This window comes from Dermacentor albipictus, chromosome 1 (assembly GCF_038994185.2).
Source record: "Dermacentor albipictus isolate Rhodes 1998 colony chromosome 1, USDA_Dalb.pri_finalv2, whole genome shotgun sequence".
NCBI classification, from domain to species: domain Eukaryota; kingdom Metazoa; phylum Arthropoda; class Arachnida; order Ixodida; family Ixodidae; genus Dermacentor; species Dermacentor albipictus.
In genome coordinates, this window is record NC_091821.1 from 203,756,782 (window position 1) to 203,771,788 (window position 15,007).

At 45.5% G+C, this 15,007-nt stretch overlaps 1 protein-coding gene and 1 pseudogene across 3 annotated transcripts in view; both read left to right on the forward strand.

The window, feature by feature from the left end:
• Usp10 (ubiquitin specific protease 10) overlaps window positions 1-15,007 on the forward strand; it is a 116,627-nt gene that overhangs the window by 14,638 nt on the left and 86,982 nt on the right. For 2 of the 3 annotated variants that reach the window (XM_070530763.1, XM_070530764.1), the window contains exon 2: window positions 256-345. In XM_070530763.1, the coding sequence (XP_070386864.1) occupies window positions 256-345 (90 nt within the window). Of the gene's footprint in view, window positions 1-255; window positions 346-4,413; window positions 4,452-15,007 lie in introns of all 3 variants that reach the window. The other variant, XM_070530765.1, reaches the window with a different exon arrangement.
• LOC139054939 (piggyBac transposable element-derived protein 4-like) lies at window positions 13,207-13,872 on the forward strand (annotated as a pseudogene).

Consider the following 15,007-nt stretch of genomic DNA (forward strand, 5'->3'; position numbering starts at 1 on the left):
TAAAATTGTGTGACCTTGATGCATCTGTTGACTGTCGTAATACATGACTGAAGGGAATATTGGGGGGGGGGCAGTGGGGACTTCACACTCTTTTGCATTCCCCCACTTCGAATGTAGCTGTGTCATCTGGTGATGTCAAAGCAATTGCCTAAACCTAGGCCTGGGGTGCTGAAGTGCTGTGCCTTTTCTTTTTTCCCTTCAATACATATGTATGGCGTGTCGTTTTATTCTTTGTTTTGTTTTTGATTTTTCTAGAGCCTGGAGTTTTTCAACTGGGCTGATTTGCCAGATAAAGATCAACAAATTCTAGATGAGGCCTTAAGGAATGGAAGCGATTGTGTTGAGGTAAGTTGCAAAACCTATGGTGTATACACCAGGGAGGCGTGTCAAGCACAATTAGGCAAATGAAGTATGTGGGATTGTGTTATTTCCTGTGTTGTGCGTTCAGCCGTAACATAACCTAGATTTATAGGGCTTCGATGTTCATAACTGCTAGCTTGAGAATTTATAGAATGGCACTTTGAAGGTTATGTATAACTGACATCTGCTATTAAAAATGGGCCAAGCTCTACCGACAAGCAAAGTGCAGTATATAAAAATTTGCATTAGGTGTATTTATAACATCACTGTATAGCAGACCACTGTACACTTGATGCAGTGGCACTTCAGTTGTAACTGCTGGCTGTGGCTTAATGGGCCCATCACCAGGTTTTGGCATTGTAAACATACAATTAAGTTTTAAATCATAGGGTGGCAATTGTGTTTGCAAAGTATCGAGTGGCTGCATAGCATGAAAACAAGCTAAATTTCTAACAGGTGCCCGCATGCCCTTCCTTTTGTGTGGTCTCAAAACATGCTTTTGTGACAGAGGGACGACAACACAGTATTACAGGCACTCACAAGGGCATTTATTGCGCCTTTTATGCACCAGCTAACTAGCTGAAGTATTACCGATGGAACATGCCGATGGGCGTGCGTTTAAATTGAAGAAAATGGATTCACTGCGACAGGATAGTGAGTGAATATGTTTGCACCCATGCTGTGCACCGCCTACTTGTTTGTGTGTGCTGCCACATTAACGATGGCACAGTCTAATGATAGTGTCTTTCCATCCTGGTGTCTTCCTCCTGAGCCTTTCGTAGGATAGTCTTGCAAACGCCTGGCAAGCGCATGAAACGTCCACGCAGCTTGCCGACTCCAAGCCAGAAAGAACTGGTTGCTCCCTTTTGCGCCCTAGCAACTCCATTGTTAGGTGGTATTAGCAGCACAACACTTGCACCCTCTATTGTACTAATCAGCAAATGCCACTGGCGTTTAACTACCCGGACAAGCCGGATTACAGGAGACACAAGAGCCATGTGGGGAAAACTATTAGGGGACGTGTGAAATTCGGGCATCCCCACACTTTAGAGGGAGCCCCACTTCCAACTAGAGAGCCAATGTTACACGCACAAATGCCTCTATTGCAAAACCTCTATTGCAGTGCTTTGCCTGCAATGTCGCCGATTATGGCACATGACTTAAGAAAATCATACAATGTCAAATGCACAATACCACCACTAGGTGTGAGCTGCTCAGCAAAAAGGGGAAGAGAAACACTGGGCTCTCAATGTAAACATAACGGGTTCCCTCGGTTGCACTATGGGAGAAGGCAGGGAAAAGTCACTTGCGAAAGCTAGTCGAGGCTGAAAGAGACTTTCTACATTGGCAAAGAAGCTTGCTTCCTTGAAGCATAGCAACATGACATTTCAGTTTTTCCTATGTTCTCAAATAATGAAGCAATTACAAAATTGTGGCATGGCACCCTCTAGACAGTGCCCTACAACTTCCAATGTAGAACCAAAATTTGCAATGGGGCTTGGCGAGAAGCCCTTTAAGAGGTGTGAGAGGTAGATAAAAGCTTAGAGGCCCTGAACCACATTTAATTAAATTGGAGAAAGGCGTCAGAAGTGGAAATGGTTGTTTCAGAAATACTTTGCCTCATAAAGTACTTCAGTGTGTTCAGCACCCGCCGTGGTTGCTCAGTGGCTATGGTGTTAGGCTGCTGAGCACGAGGTCGCGGGATTGAATCCCGGCCACGGCGGCCGCATTTCGATGGGGGCGAAATGTGAAAACACCCGTGTGCTTAGATTTAGGTGCACGTTAAAGAACCCCAGGTGGTCGAAATTTCCAGAGTCCTCCACTACGGCGTGCTTCATAATCAGAAAGTGGTTTTGGCACGTAAAACACCATAATTTAATTTTTTTAGTGTGTTCAGCAGAAGCGTAGTTATTGGCAATCAAACATAACCTCCGCTGTGCTCCTGTTCCTTCTTCAATGCCTTGCGCTGCAAAGGCTGCGGTGCAGTGCGACATGCCCACAGTGCTCTGCCTTCTAAATGTCACGGGTGGCGTGCAGTTCAAATTTCATTTTGTATGTTAACGTAGACGCCATGACTTCCACCTTCGGTGCCTACAACGCGCTAAACATAGGCCATACGCAGTTGTCCTCAGCGAGCCGCAGTGCACTTAGCCAGTGAACTCGTGGTGGCACCCCGCAGCGGCCGCGGTATCTATGCCATTTAGCCGACCGCAGCTTGATGTCAGCCATTGGCCAATAGCAGCCATCTAAAGGAATGACGAAATAAAGCGGCCAGAAGAGAGTGAGGACAGGGCCTTCTGTTGAAAAGAGAGTATTTGAGAGAAATGTGACTTCGTAATCCGTTTGCGAGCTCTATGCAGCGTGTGCTACCCATGGACCAAGTTATTTCAACATGCCCGAGAGGTGGTTCAGGGCCCCTTTAACTGGAGTAGGTCAGTTCTTTGCATTGCATAGTGCAGTGCTTAACCAGCGCTGAAAGACTGATTGTTGCTGAGAAAATAATTTTTAGGTGAGATCACCAAAGAAAGTACCATCCACACGTCGATGTAGGAGTCTAGGGCCCAACATTGAAATGTTCCTTAGCACAGTAGGGAAGCCTTCATTCCGGTGAGGCCACCTTATGTCACTCTGAAAGCTTCCTTATTGAGGGGCCCTCAGTGAAGGCTTCCTTGGTGCTTCCTCAGCGTAAGGTAGCTCCGAAGCTACCTTGTGTCGTTATGCCGCTCCTGGCCTTGAATGAGTGCTTCATCTCACTGCTTAGCCACGTGATGTTTTGTTTGCTTGTGCATGTGCGTGGTTGCCCGCCTGCGGAGAAGTGCGAGCACGGTACGTCTTGCCAAGCATGTTCGTTTCAGTCGCAGGTTTGGCATGAGTGGCGTTGTTACAGTGTTGCATGACGCCGGCATGCCAGCGTTGCTGAAGCACATCAAGTTTTGTGCTGTAATGTGGTACTTATTTACGTTCAGTAAATAAAACTAGAAGAAAGCGTACACGTGTCTCTATATTAGCACTTCAATTTAAAAATTGTGACGATACATTTTTTATTGAATACTTGTGTTCGCATAAAGCCTTTAAGAGATCCTCTCGAACCCAGGCATGTGGCAACCGTTCCTTATGTGATTACGGTGAAGGGAGCTTTCAAAGTACACTTGCTCCTCCATCGGTCCTTCACTGTAAGGAGGCCTCTTATAAGGTTAGGAATGGGTCGATGGAAGGGAACGTTTCATTGTTTGGGCCTAAGGCTACTGCGTGGCCGTGAGGGCAGCTAACATGTGTATCTGTTGATGAAAGCACTGGGGGCAAATGACTAGCTTTGAGAGCTGGATCCATTCTTCAGCAGAGGCCGACAGTGTCCTCGGGGCACCATATGTCTTTGCTGCTTGAATTGGGCAATCTCTGCATAGTGCAATTATGTGGGGGAATATTCCTCACCCTTTCAACATCTCCCAATCCTCAACCCCATCGACCTGAGTAGGCCGATAAGCTGTATATATTTAACAAAGATATACCATCATCATAGTCATGAAATTAAGTAGTGAATTAGTGTTGTCGAGACCTAATATTTAGTTGTTCAAAAAATTCACATAAGACTTGGAACATTCCTCCAATTCTGACTATCAGTATTAAAATAATGAAGTGAAGCCTGCAAAGTTTGCCTTCAGAATAAAAATTTATTTGCTCATAAGTGTCCATCGTTGTTTGACTCGGACATCTCTTTAATCACTGTATTAACCACACCTTGTCGCCCTCTTTGCAGTCCATTGCATTTCATATTCCTAATTTTCTAATCACTCTGCTACAATGGCAAACGAGACAGTGGCCCACCTAGACCAGTTTATCCTGCAATGGATGCAAGTTTTCAGAGTTCCAAAAACATGTGACAGGACTGTTGCTGCTAGCCTAGCGTGTCAAATAACTTACCTTTTCATCACCCTAAGCAAAAATTTCGTCTGGTGCCTTCTTGTGATGACATAACACTGGCTCTAACACTAGGCTATGCTGTGAGCGTGGTTTTGATTTCGTATCCAATTGTAACGTGCAGCCAATTTTCAGACCAATTTTCTTGGAAAAAAGGCGTGCATTAGAATTGGGTAAGTACATAATCGTTATGAGTGGCTATTTTCACTTCAAAATCCTACTGCGTGTTCGGCGGTAGATAATGTCTAACTCGTTCACGGGCTCCTAGAGATGTCAAGACGGTTTGCAGCCACTGGAGTTGTAATTAGGGCTGCCACTGGGATCAGGCACCTGTGTGTTGACTAGTCAAGTTTGTATTTGGTGAGGGCCACTTTTAGAATCAAAATAAGTTTTTCTTCAGCAAGAGCCAATTTCAGGATTTCAAGGACTTTTGCTCAGGATCAAATGAACTGTATGTACAAACTATAAAAATTGCACAAAGTATTGTTGTAGCTGGCTCCATATTTTCAGTGTAGTTGTGCTTCCTGCATTTACAAAATTTTTCTCGTTTGTAAAATTTTCCTAATTAGTAAGATTTTACACTCTACAGTCGCCAACCGATAATTCACACTCAAAGGGGACCTCCAGCTGAAAGTCTGAAATTTCGGATTTGCCATAAGTGACATTATTCCATAAGTGCCCCCCCCCCCCCCCCCCCCCCCCAAGAAAAAGTGCTGTAATTTTGGCTGATCACTTTCGATGTTGCTTTTTATTCTGCAAGATTTCAGCACACGTGCAAATCACACTTCGCGAAGTGCATCTTTTTTATTCCGCATTGAAGGACCAAGATGTCTGGACCGCGAAAACAGTACTCGGCTGCTTTCAAGAGAAAGGTTATTTTAGCCGCACAGGACATCGGCAACAGTGCAGCCAGGAGGCAGTTTGGCGTCAACGAGGAAAGCCCTTTTTGCGTGCAGCGAAACGCGAAGAAGCTTTCGCGGCCCGAAGAGTGGGACATTCCCGGAAATCGAATTGCCCTGACGGAGTTCGTACTCTAACAGTGAGCCGCGCATCTAGCTGTGAACGTGGAGCTCATGTAGACAAAAACTAAGGAGCTTGCAAGAGAAAAAGAGCTATCGCGGCCCGCCTTCAAAGCAAGCAAGCACTGGATTTATCGCTGCATCTGCCGTGCTGGTTTTTTCTTACGCCGCCGAACTTCGATTTCGAAAACATTCGAAGAGCTGCTCGTGGCTTTCCAGCGCCACATAATTTCACTGCGCAAGTCCAAGAATTTCCAGTTAGGGTAAATCTCCCAATGCTGACCAAACGCCGGTTTATCTGAACATGCCATTGCCCCTCACCGTGCACGAAAAGGGCTCTAAACAAGTTTGTCCGGTCCACTGGCAACGAGAAAGTGAGTTACCGTCATGTTGTCATGCACGGCAGACGGATGCAAGCTTCTGCCCTATGTCGTCTCCAAGCGCAAGACAGTGCCTGAAGGTGCCAGATAATCTCGTCATGAGATGCCATGAGAAAGGCTGGATGAACGAGAATCTTGTGCTCGACTAAATGAAGTCCGTCTGGTGTAGGCGGCCCGGCGCACTGTGCTCGTTCCTGTCCATCCTTGTGCTGGACCTATTTCGCTGCCATTTGGCCGACTCAGTGAAGAGGCTGTTGCGTGAATCCGGCACTGATCTCGTCGTTATCCCGGGTGGGATGACGTCTCAGCTGGAGCCTTTAGATGTTTGCGTGAACAAGCTGTTCAAAGGCGTGGTCAAGCGGTGTTACGCAGATTGGGTGCGTTCAGGTGAGCCTGCAGTGACGCCGATCGGGCTGCTCAAGCGGGCTTTGCCAGCCGCGCTATGCAAGTGCAATGTGGACACATGGGCCAGTATACTAGAGGACCTTGTGCGTCGCTCATTCAAGAAGTACAGCATCTCGAATGCACTCGATGGCACAGGATGAGTACCTCTGGGAAGATATGTCTGACAAAGAACTATCCGAAGAGAGCGCAGCTGAGGAAGACAGTGAATGAAGTGTGGAGTGCAGTTTAAATAAATGTTTTCCTCGAGTTTTTCTAACTCGTCTTATATGGGGATAAAACTTTTTTTTTCCATTTCGCGTCTCAAAAATTTCACCTCGTACGTATGCGAGTTTGTATTATACGTGGGTTTTTACGGTCGCCCTCGATTGAGCAGAAATAGTCTAAATTATCGAGTGACACACTTTAATGTGGCCGAAATTTCTTTACTTGCAGTGAGTGGTGCAGTGCTGCAAAAGTGTCTGAATTGAGTATTTCTGCATTATCGGTCAGTGACTGTTGCAGCCTTTTAGTAGAGAGAACATGTAGATAAAAGTAACCCACAGCTGTGTAAATTTGTTAAAATAAAATGTTACTTTAAATCGATCTAACTCTATTCAACAGTCGACACAAAATAATTTCCTTGGCACTCTGACCTCATGCCCTTGTGCCATCAAGCATTATCATTTTTCAAATGTTGCCTGGTATAGGTGTGCATGGATTAAAATTCATGCAATATTATTGGGTCAATTCATTTCAAGTGTAGCATGTGTAGTCGACCATCTCAGATTCCTTTTTAAAAAATCGTGGGGTGTACTGCCTTTGATATTTTATGGTAAAATACTTGTTTCAGGTGCCATGAACTTAGCACACACAAATGAAACATGTTGTGCCGAATAGTTTCTACAGAAATATTGTTCTTATCCACTCTGTGAAACCTATTTTCTGTAATGGGAAGGTATCTTTCAGGATTATAGAATTGTGTTGAAATTTTTGCTTTCACCCATGAGAAAAAAAAAAAGCACTGTATGATTACTATTACTAAAAAAAATGTCATTGTTCCATAAGGAGTTATGTCAGGGTTGCTTTTTTAGTTTATGCAAGCTCATAAAACTAATGTGAGAGAAAATAGAACCTTAACACTCTGCGTAAATTTTGACAAGTTAGAATAATTTGCATTTTGACTGCTATTGTGACATGAATTACACTGCAGCAATTCAAGTAAAATAATGGCATGCATAGAACGTTTTCTAATATGCTTTGCTGACAGCAGCTTGTCCAGGTGAAAGCTTTAACCCCTTCATATGCCAATTCTTTCCATTAAAAATTTGGTTTTAATCACATTTCTTGTGCCTTCAGAATCGTGAAAACTGCAGTTGCAGAACAAATGGGGAATTTTTCAATTCCTCGGTGAGTTTACAAAATGTGGACTTGAATTTCTTTGCAATGCATGAACAGAAAGCAAAATAAGTATGCTTTTTGGGCATAGAAGTCTTATTACCGGTTCTTTAGAGTAACGAAACTTTCATTGGCAAAAATAAAAGCGTCGAGTAAAATGGAAAAACAAAATGTGTAATACACTTAACCTAAAAAAATCCCATAAAGATTGTGTAATATACAAAAAATTTTGCGATCGAATAGCCAATGCAATCAAAATGTTGTATTAAACTGTACTACCACTAGAAAAAATTGTATAGAATCGCTGCAGTAGTGTGCGCCATGTGCCAAAGGAGTTCCTTGATGTAAAACACAGAAAAATGTTGCATATCTTACTGTAAATATTTATTCTTATGGGGTTTTGTTGATGCTCCATTTGCTAAGATTGCTAAATTGCTAATTTGCTAAGATGGTGGAGCAACCCAAACTTTAGTGCACTCCCATTGTCACTTGCTGAATTAAATTCAGACGAAAAGGCAACATTCTCTGACTTGCTGCTGCTCAGGCCGTCGAAAGAATCGACCATGAATGCACACTATCGCGAGATTTGTGATGTTTCGGAGAGAGCGCGACGCTTGTGCAGTACAGTCGAACCCGGCTATATAGAACCCGCTTACGTCGAATTATTCTATATATCCAACAATTTCTGGACACGGTATAGCTACAATGAGTATATATATAGCAAAATTAGGTTTACATCGGACAAAAATAACAGCAATTACCGATATATTGAATTGCAAGTGGCGGAAAAGTGCCCTCAGAAGTTGGCTTTCCCTTGTGGTGGTGGGAAAACCCAGTGCTGCCGGCTCCATTAACCCACTCTTCCTACCTTGACCACGCTGTGTTGAGCGAGCCGTCGACACCCTCTTGCAAAAAATGATCCTGGCCCTCCCGCAGCGCTTGCTCAGGCAGCCAATCAGAGGCTCTTGTGCCTTCGTCGTGCAAGGTGGCAGAAGTGCGAATTGTCTCGCTGCTTTTCTGGTTCATTGTGTGGGCGGCACCATGTGGGACTTCTGCCACAGTGTTGCCGTGATGAAGCGGCAGAATTCGCCTTTCGTCGCGAAGCTGGAAATCGTAAATCGGGTCGAACGCGGTGAGAAGTCAGATGTCTCCGCAGCGTGCAAGATTTCGTGGAGCACTCTCAGCACGATCTTGGAAGAATAAGGGGGAGATTAGGGCTAAAGCGGCCAAACTCTCGACCCGATGCGCGTGACGCCCGACGCTTACGCACGGCCGTGTACGAGTGGTTCATTCGAAATTGCTTCCGCGTGCATGGTGATGACTAAATTCTGATGAATGCGACGAAGCTGTTGTCGGTGTTGCCGATGTTCGGAGTGAGCTGTCAGAATTTCCGGAAGCTGTTCACAAATCAACGGTGGGCGAGTTTGTGAGTGCAAATGATGGTGTCGCGACCACAGGAGAGCCTGTAAACAAAGTCTACATTGCGGACATCGTACTGAGCACAAGTGAAAGTGGGCACAATGAGGAAAGCAGCGACGGTCCTTTGCCCACATCCTCCGAAGTTATTGGTGCGCTCGCACTAGTCCGGTGCTTCTGCGGGAATGCGGAAGGTTGCAGCCTCAGCTGCTCCAACGGACTCCTTAGAAAATGTGGAGAAGTGAGTGTGTCGCATGCAGTGAAATTGCTCAAGCAGAAGAAAACGCAGGACTTTTTCATGCGAAACTAAGCTAAGTTCATCAATAAAGTGATTTTATAAATGGTATGCGCTTTTATGACATGCGATTATTTAGCAGGCTTATATCGAATTATGCTCTTATCGAACTGATAGGTGTTTTTTTGCAAGTTCGATATAGCTGGGTTTGACTGTAGACCATTTTCGCTTTCAAATGTTCACGTCTTCTGAGCTCGTTTAAAAATACTCGCCAGGCGGAATGAGAGGGAACTGCATAAAAAATGAAACTGCAGTTCTTTACTACAGTGAACTCTTGTTATGACGAACTCAGTTAAGCCGAATTCTTGTATATAACGGACATGGAACAGTGACCGCTACCGATCCTGGAGGCTAGGGTGCCTCGATGTGCCGTGCCCAGAAGCGCTCGCACCGAGGCACCCTAATGGAAGCCTGCGGTGCGCATCGTGTGTGGACAGGCAAAAACAAGAGCAGGAAAGAAAAAGAGAGTCATGCGTGAATGGGGGTGACGCGTAAGCTTATGGGTGCTATAGCACATACGAAGCTGCTGTCCCTCGATGCACCTAAACTGCCCGCATTGCAGATCATATTCAAGAAGGGGCTCATGCGGCTGCACCATACGCTGCAGCTGCGGGAGTAGAATGCTTCCTTGTACACATTCGTGTATGAACTAGATTGACAAGCGTGGTTTCAGTGCGCACAGGCAAACATGGACATGTCACACTCAATGACCGCAGATGCTTGTTGTTAAAATGCTGCCATGAGGAATCGTGGCAGCAGCAGTTTGCGAATTAATCTTCGTGCTTTCTATCGCTTCAAAGCAAACTGAGTGGCAAGAACACAGCGGATGCAAAACTACGAGCCATTGGCCCACCTCGATTGTGCCCTTAAAGCAGATCACTTTCAACACAACTGTATTTACTTGCATAATGATTGCACCTTTTTTCAACAAAAATGGTGGCCGGCGGAGCAAGCCGAATGCGCCGAACGGGATTGTTTTTCTTCTCGTGAGTACACATTGCGCGCATTGACAGTTTCTTCTGTATCAGTAGTGAATAATATTGTTAATATTGGCAAGTTTGTGACAATAACATAGCCATGTCCACTTTGAGGGGACAGAAACAGAGATGGGCGTGCTTAGCTGCCAGTGACATAGAAACACATGGCTGGCATGCTGCGGCAACTACGACATTTGTCTTCCCTACTATCCTAATATGGCACGTTTCCGTTAAGGGTGGGCGAATGTGTTAGCTGTGTTACAAGCGTCGGCGTATGAATAGGGTACACTTCTAACGTATCAGCGTAAACGTGGCCATTATCGTTGCCGCTCGCGATTTGTTGCGTGCCCACGAGTGCTGACGAGAAGAATCGAAAGGCGCTTTTATAGTTGACCAAAACCGTTATGAAGCCTGCAATAAATAAAGCCAAGGTACGTTTGGTTGTAGCCCCCCCCCCCCCTTTTTTTTTGTGGAAGTGCGGAAAGTGATGAAAGGAATAGAATGGAGCACATGCTTAAGAATGGTTGGTGCGTGTAGATCACTTAATATGGCTTCGAGAGTCGTTTGCGTAGCATTCGACAGATGGTAAGCGAGATCATCATTAGCTAGACTTGGCACACGACATATCGCTGCGATAAGTTCGGGGTGTGATTATTACACGGGAAAGAAAAAAATTGAATTTTGACGTCAAAATTCAGGGGTGCGATTATTACGCGAGTGCAATCATTATGCAAGTAAATATGGCACTTGTATTTTGTGTACTTCTTTTTTTTTCTCGTTTCTGGTCCTGTGAATTTCCCACAATGTTTTTGTATATTCATGGATTTTCTTTTGCTCATATTTGCCTGTTGTTTGCATTGTTTTTGTATTTTCTGAAGTTTTTGCATTTCCTCCAAATTGATTTTTTCCTACTTTTTGTATGGAATTGGTGCCACTGTATGCCATGCTATGGTGCACGGACCCATTCAAGCCTTTTCAGGCTTTTTTCCATGTTCCAACCATCTGGCAGATGTTGAATAGAGCTGAATTGATAATTAAAGATAAAGGCCATGCGACTGAAGTTCAGCACCCCCTTCCTCATCTCCCCCAGTGCCATGCACGTAATGGAAAACAGCTTGCTTCTACGCCCCCCCCCCTCCCTTTTCCTCCTTTGTGCACATGAGATTGAGTTGCCATCGTCGGAATACCATCACATGCTTTCACTCACGCACACAGCGTGCAGTGCGTGATGACAATGTTATCACGAGACGAACCTGGCACGTCCGTATTACAAACAAAATTTGTAGCAACTGTCGGAGGAGGTGAATCCTGTAGGCCTCCACCTGCCTTCCTCCTCCGCGACGCTACGTGTCGTTTCTCCTTCCCATTTCGGTCAACGTCACTTAGACTTCCCTCTAGGTGGCATTTCTTTGTCGCTTGCTCAGCACGCTCTTTCGTACTTTCACTAGCAGGAGCCTGCAACGATGACCTGTGTTCTGTGCAGCACGAAAGCACAGAAGGAAATTCGAGGTCATTAGGTAGGTGAGATGACATTGTTTGTGGCTGCTTGGCAATTTGCATAGAAGTTCCAAACATCCATCATGGAACGGATGAAACAAAGCAAGAGTACCACTTGAACACTGTTTTTTATTAAGTTCAGCTAAATAAATGCTTATGTCATTTTTCCCCCCTTGGAAGTACACTTCATTTACCGTTTCGAAGCAAGATATTTGGATGCACTTGATCATGTTGCCAATTACTCTTCCAATAAAACAAAGTTCTGATAAGATGAGACAAATTTTCATGGTCCCTTCGAGTTCGTCCTAACCCATTCGCGTCAAAAGACGGCAAAACGCCGTCCTACTGAAAACCGCTAGTTATCGCAATAAATAAGAGATGGCGCCACATGAATGTGTTTTCTCGTTTTTTGTTTACTACTTTTTACACCAGGTGGAGATAGTTGTCTGCAAGATTCTCAAATATTTGCAAGGAGAAAAGTATTTTCCAAGTCTGCATTTGAGCCGAACATGGCGACGCGGCGAGGCAAGCCTCTCGCGCAGGCAGAGATTGAATCGGTTCTATTTGCGAGTGATGATGACGACAGCGACGACACTGTAGTTGTAGATGACCTGCAAAGTAGTGATTCTGAAAGTGACTCGTCCAGCAAGGATGTAGGCTCCGACGCCGAGTCAAACTCACCAGATGTGGATTGCGTGCCGCCTGCAAAAGCACCGAAATTAGAAGACTGGAAGTGGAATCCGACTGACAGCGACAAGAAAGTGGAAAAGTGTTCGTTCAGTGGGAATTCAGGAATGAAGAGAACTGTTCAGTTAGCCCTCTCTGCAAATCCGACAGCTTTGACTTCGTTCAACTGCTTGATCGGCGAAGACTTCTGGCAGATGATCGCTGATGAAATGAACGCATTTGCTGTTCTGAAACAGGCTTGAGCGCCCGATCGGTCTTGGTTTCCCACAACACCAGGTGAGATGGTTTTCTTCGCCGTATGTGTGCTTACGGGCCAAGTCAAGAAAAATAATTCGGTCATATTGGACACACAGATCAGTAATTAGCACACCTTTCTTCCCATCCCTGATGCCAAGGCAGCGTTATCAAACCCTTTGTAAATACCTCCATTTCTCGGACAGCAGTGGCGAAGCACAAGGGGATAAGCTGTGGAAGCTGCGCTCAGTGTTAGAGTATGTCTTGGAAGCTTTCTCCAGTTCCTATTATCCAGAAGAGCAGTTTGCAGTGGATGAGAGTCTCGTGAAGTTTTGAGGCCGGCTCTGCATTGTGCAGTTCAACCCGTCGAAGAGAGCACGCTTCGGCATAAAATTTTACAAGAACTGCGAATCGACCAGTGGATACTGCCTCAAATTTGCGATATACACCGGAAAGAGCGACAAGTTGCCTGCGAAGGCTGGAATGTTGTCAGCGAGGCTGCTGTTATTGAACTTGCAAGCGAGTACCTACCCAATGGCCATACCATTTTTGTGGACAATTGGTATAGTTCTCAGACCCTGTTTCTATGTGTCAAAGATTCAGGATCCAATGCTGTTGGTACAGCGAGATTGCACCGAAAAAACATGCCGAAAGATTTCAGGAAATTTAACTTGCAACGGGGTGAGTGCTCCACTGTGTCTTCCCATGGCATCATGGCTGCAAAATGGCTGGACAAAAAAACAGTGACAATGCTCTCCACTGTCCACGCTGCTGCAGACTTCACTGACTCGTGCAAAAAAAAAAAAGATGGTCAACCGATCTGAAAACCTCGTGTTGTGCTTGACTATAATATAGGCATGGGAGGCGTTGACCGTCAGGATCAGCAGCTGGCTTCCTTCCCTATAATGCGCAGATATGCCAAAGGATACAGGAAATTTTTTTTTATGTTATGGATTTAGCTGTTTATAACAGCTATATCTTTTTCCAAAAAGCAACCGGGAAAAATGTCCTACGCGGATTAGAAGGTGGACCTTGTCGAACAGATCGTCGAAGAAACTGTTTTGCCAGGATATCAGCGCAGAGGGAAACCAACTGTGGCTCCATCACCGATGCGGGTAAAAGCTTCTAAGTGGGCGCATTTTCCTCGCCAGATACTCCCCAATGCTGTGAAGGAAAATCCGTCTCAAAGACGCGTGGGCTGCAATGCACAGGGGAAGAGAAGTGAAAGCCAATGGGAGTGTGAAAAATGTAACGTCGCACTTCACATGCCAGAGTGTTTTAAGATTTATCATACACGAAAGAATTTCTAATTTCAAAAATGTGTGCGTGCTTTGACAGCAAAATAAAGCAATTTTTTTTACGCTATGACTTTTCTAGCGCAAGTTATCGCGGTTTATTTGCAGCGACATCGGTCGCGCCGCGCGCTCAAAAAATGTCGCGGATGAAGCGGCGGAAGCGAATGGGTTAAAGGGAATGTCCTTTTAACTTGGATGGCGCAGTGTGCTTGAGTGCCACAGAAGGTCTCAAAAAACTGTATTTAAAACCGTTGTTAGATGGCTAATCATGTCTACAGGGGGTGGGGTGGTTGGAGAAAAGTTAACTTTCTGGACAAATTGCCAACAAAGCATACTAAAAAATGCTGTCGGATGACTGTGAAGAGCACGGTAGTGGAGCGATCGGCGAAGGAGACGGGGGCGGCACACGTACCAATTATGGGGGCTGTTCCGCCATTGGCGACACGGACAACAGGCGGTGTGGCGGGCATGATTATTTTCTTCAGGTGCTTACGAAGGTCACCGCTCATTATCGACAAATGTGCCCCAGTGTCTATAAGAGCAGATACAGAAACACCGTCGACTTGTACGTCAAGAAGGTTCAGATGAGTGGGCAACGTCAGTAGAGGATTTGGCGGCGTAGGGAGCAATGCAGCGTCACCTCAGGCGCTGCATTGTCTAGTTTGCTGGCTGGGAGCGGCGTTTGAAGGGTGTCGGTGAAAAGAAGCGACGGGGCTGGGGAGAGCGAGATTGTCGTTGTTGGGGCAAAGGTGAATGAGAATAGGGGCGGTGCGGCACAGGAGAATCGGTGGCGGCATTATTGGAGCGTGCGGCATAGGGATGAGAAGGGCCACCTGAGGGGCGAGAGTACACTCTAAGAAGAATTCCGGGGAAAACGGGAGTAACTGCGCAGTTCGTCCCAAAAAGGGCGCTTTCGTCCCTCAAGGGAGTAATGGCATGGATGTGCGTGCCGTGTGCAAATTTTGGAGAGTAAGTGTTTAGTTCCTGGTCGGAAAGAGAGCAACGGGAGGACGAACGGCAACAGTTACTCCCCATGCGTTCCGCTGTTTTCGTCCGTGTCGTGCAGTGATGCGGCAAAAACTGTATTGTCTATAAATCGTGAATAGTTCGAAGTTCATGCACTGACCATTGAACTACATGCAAAGCAGCA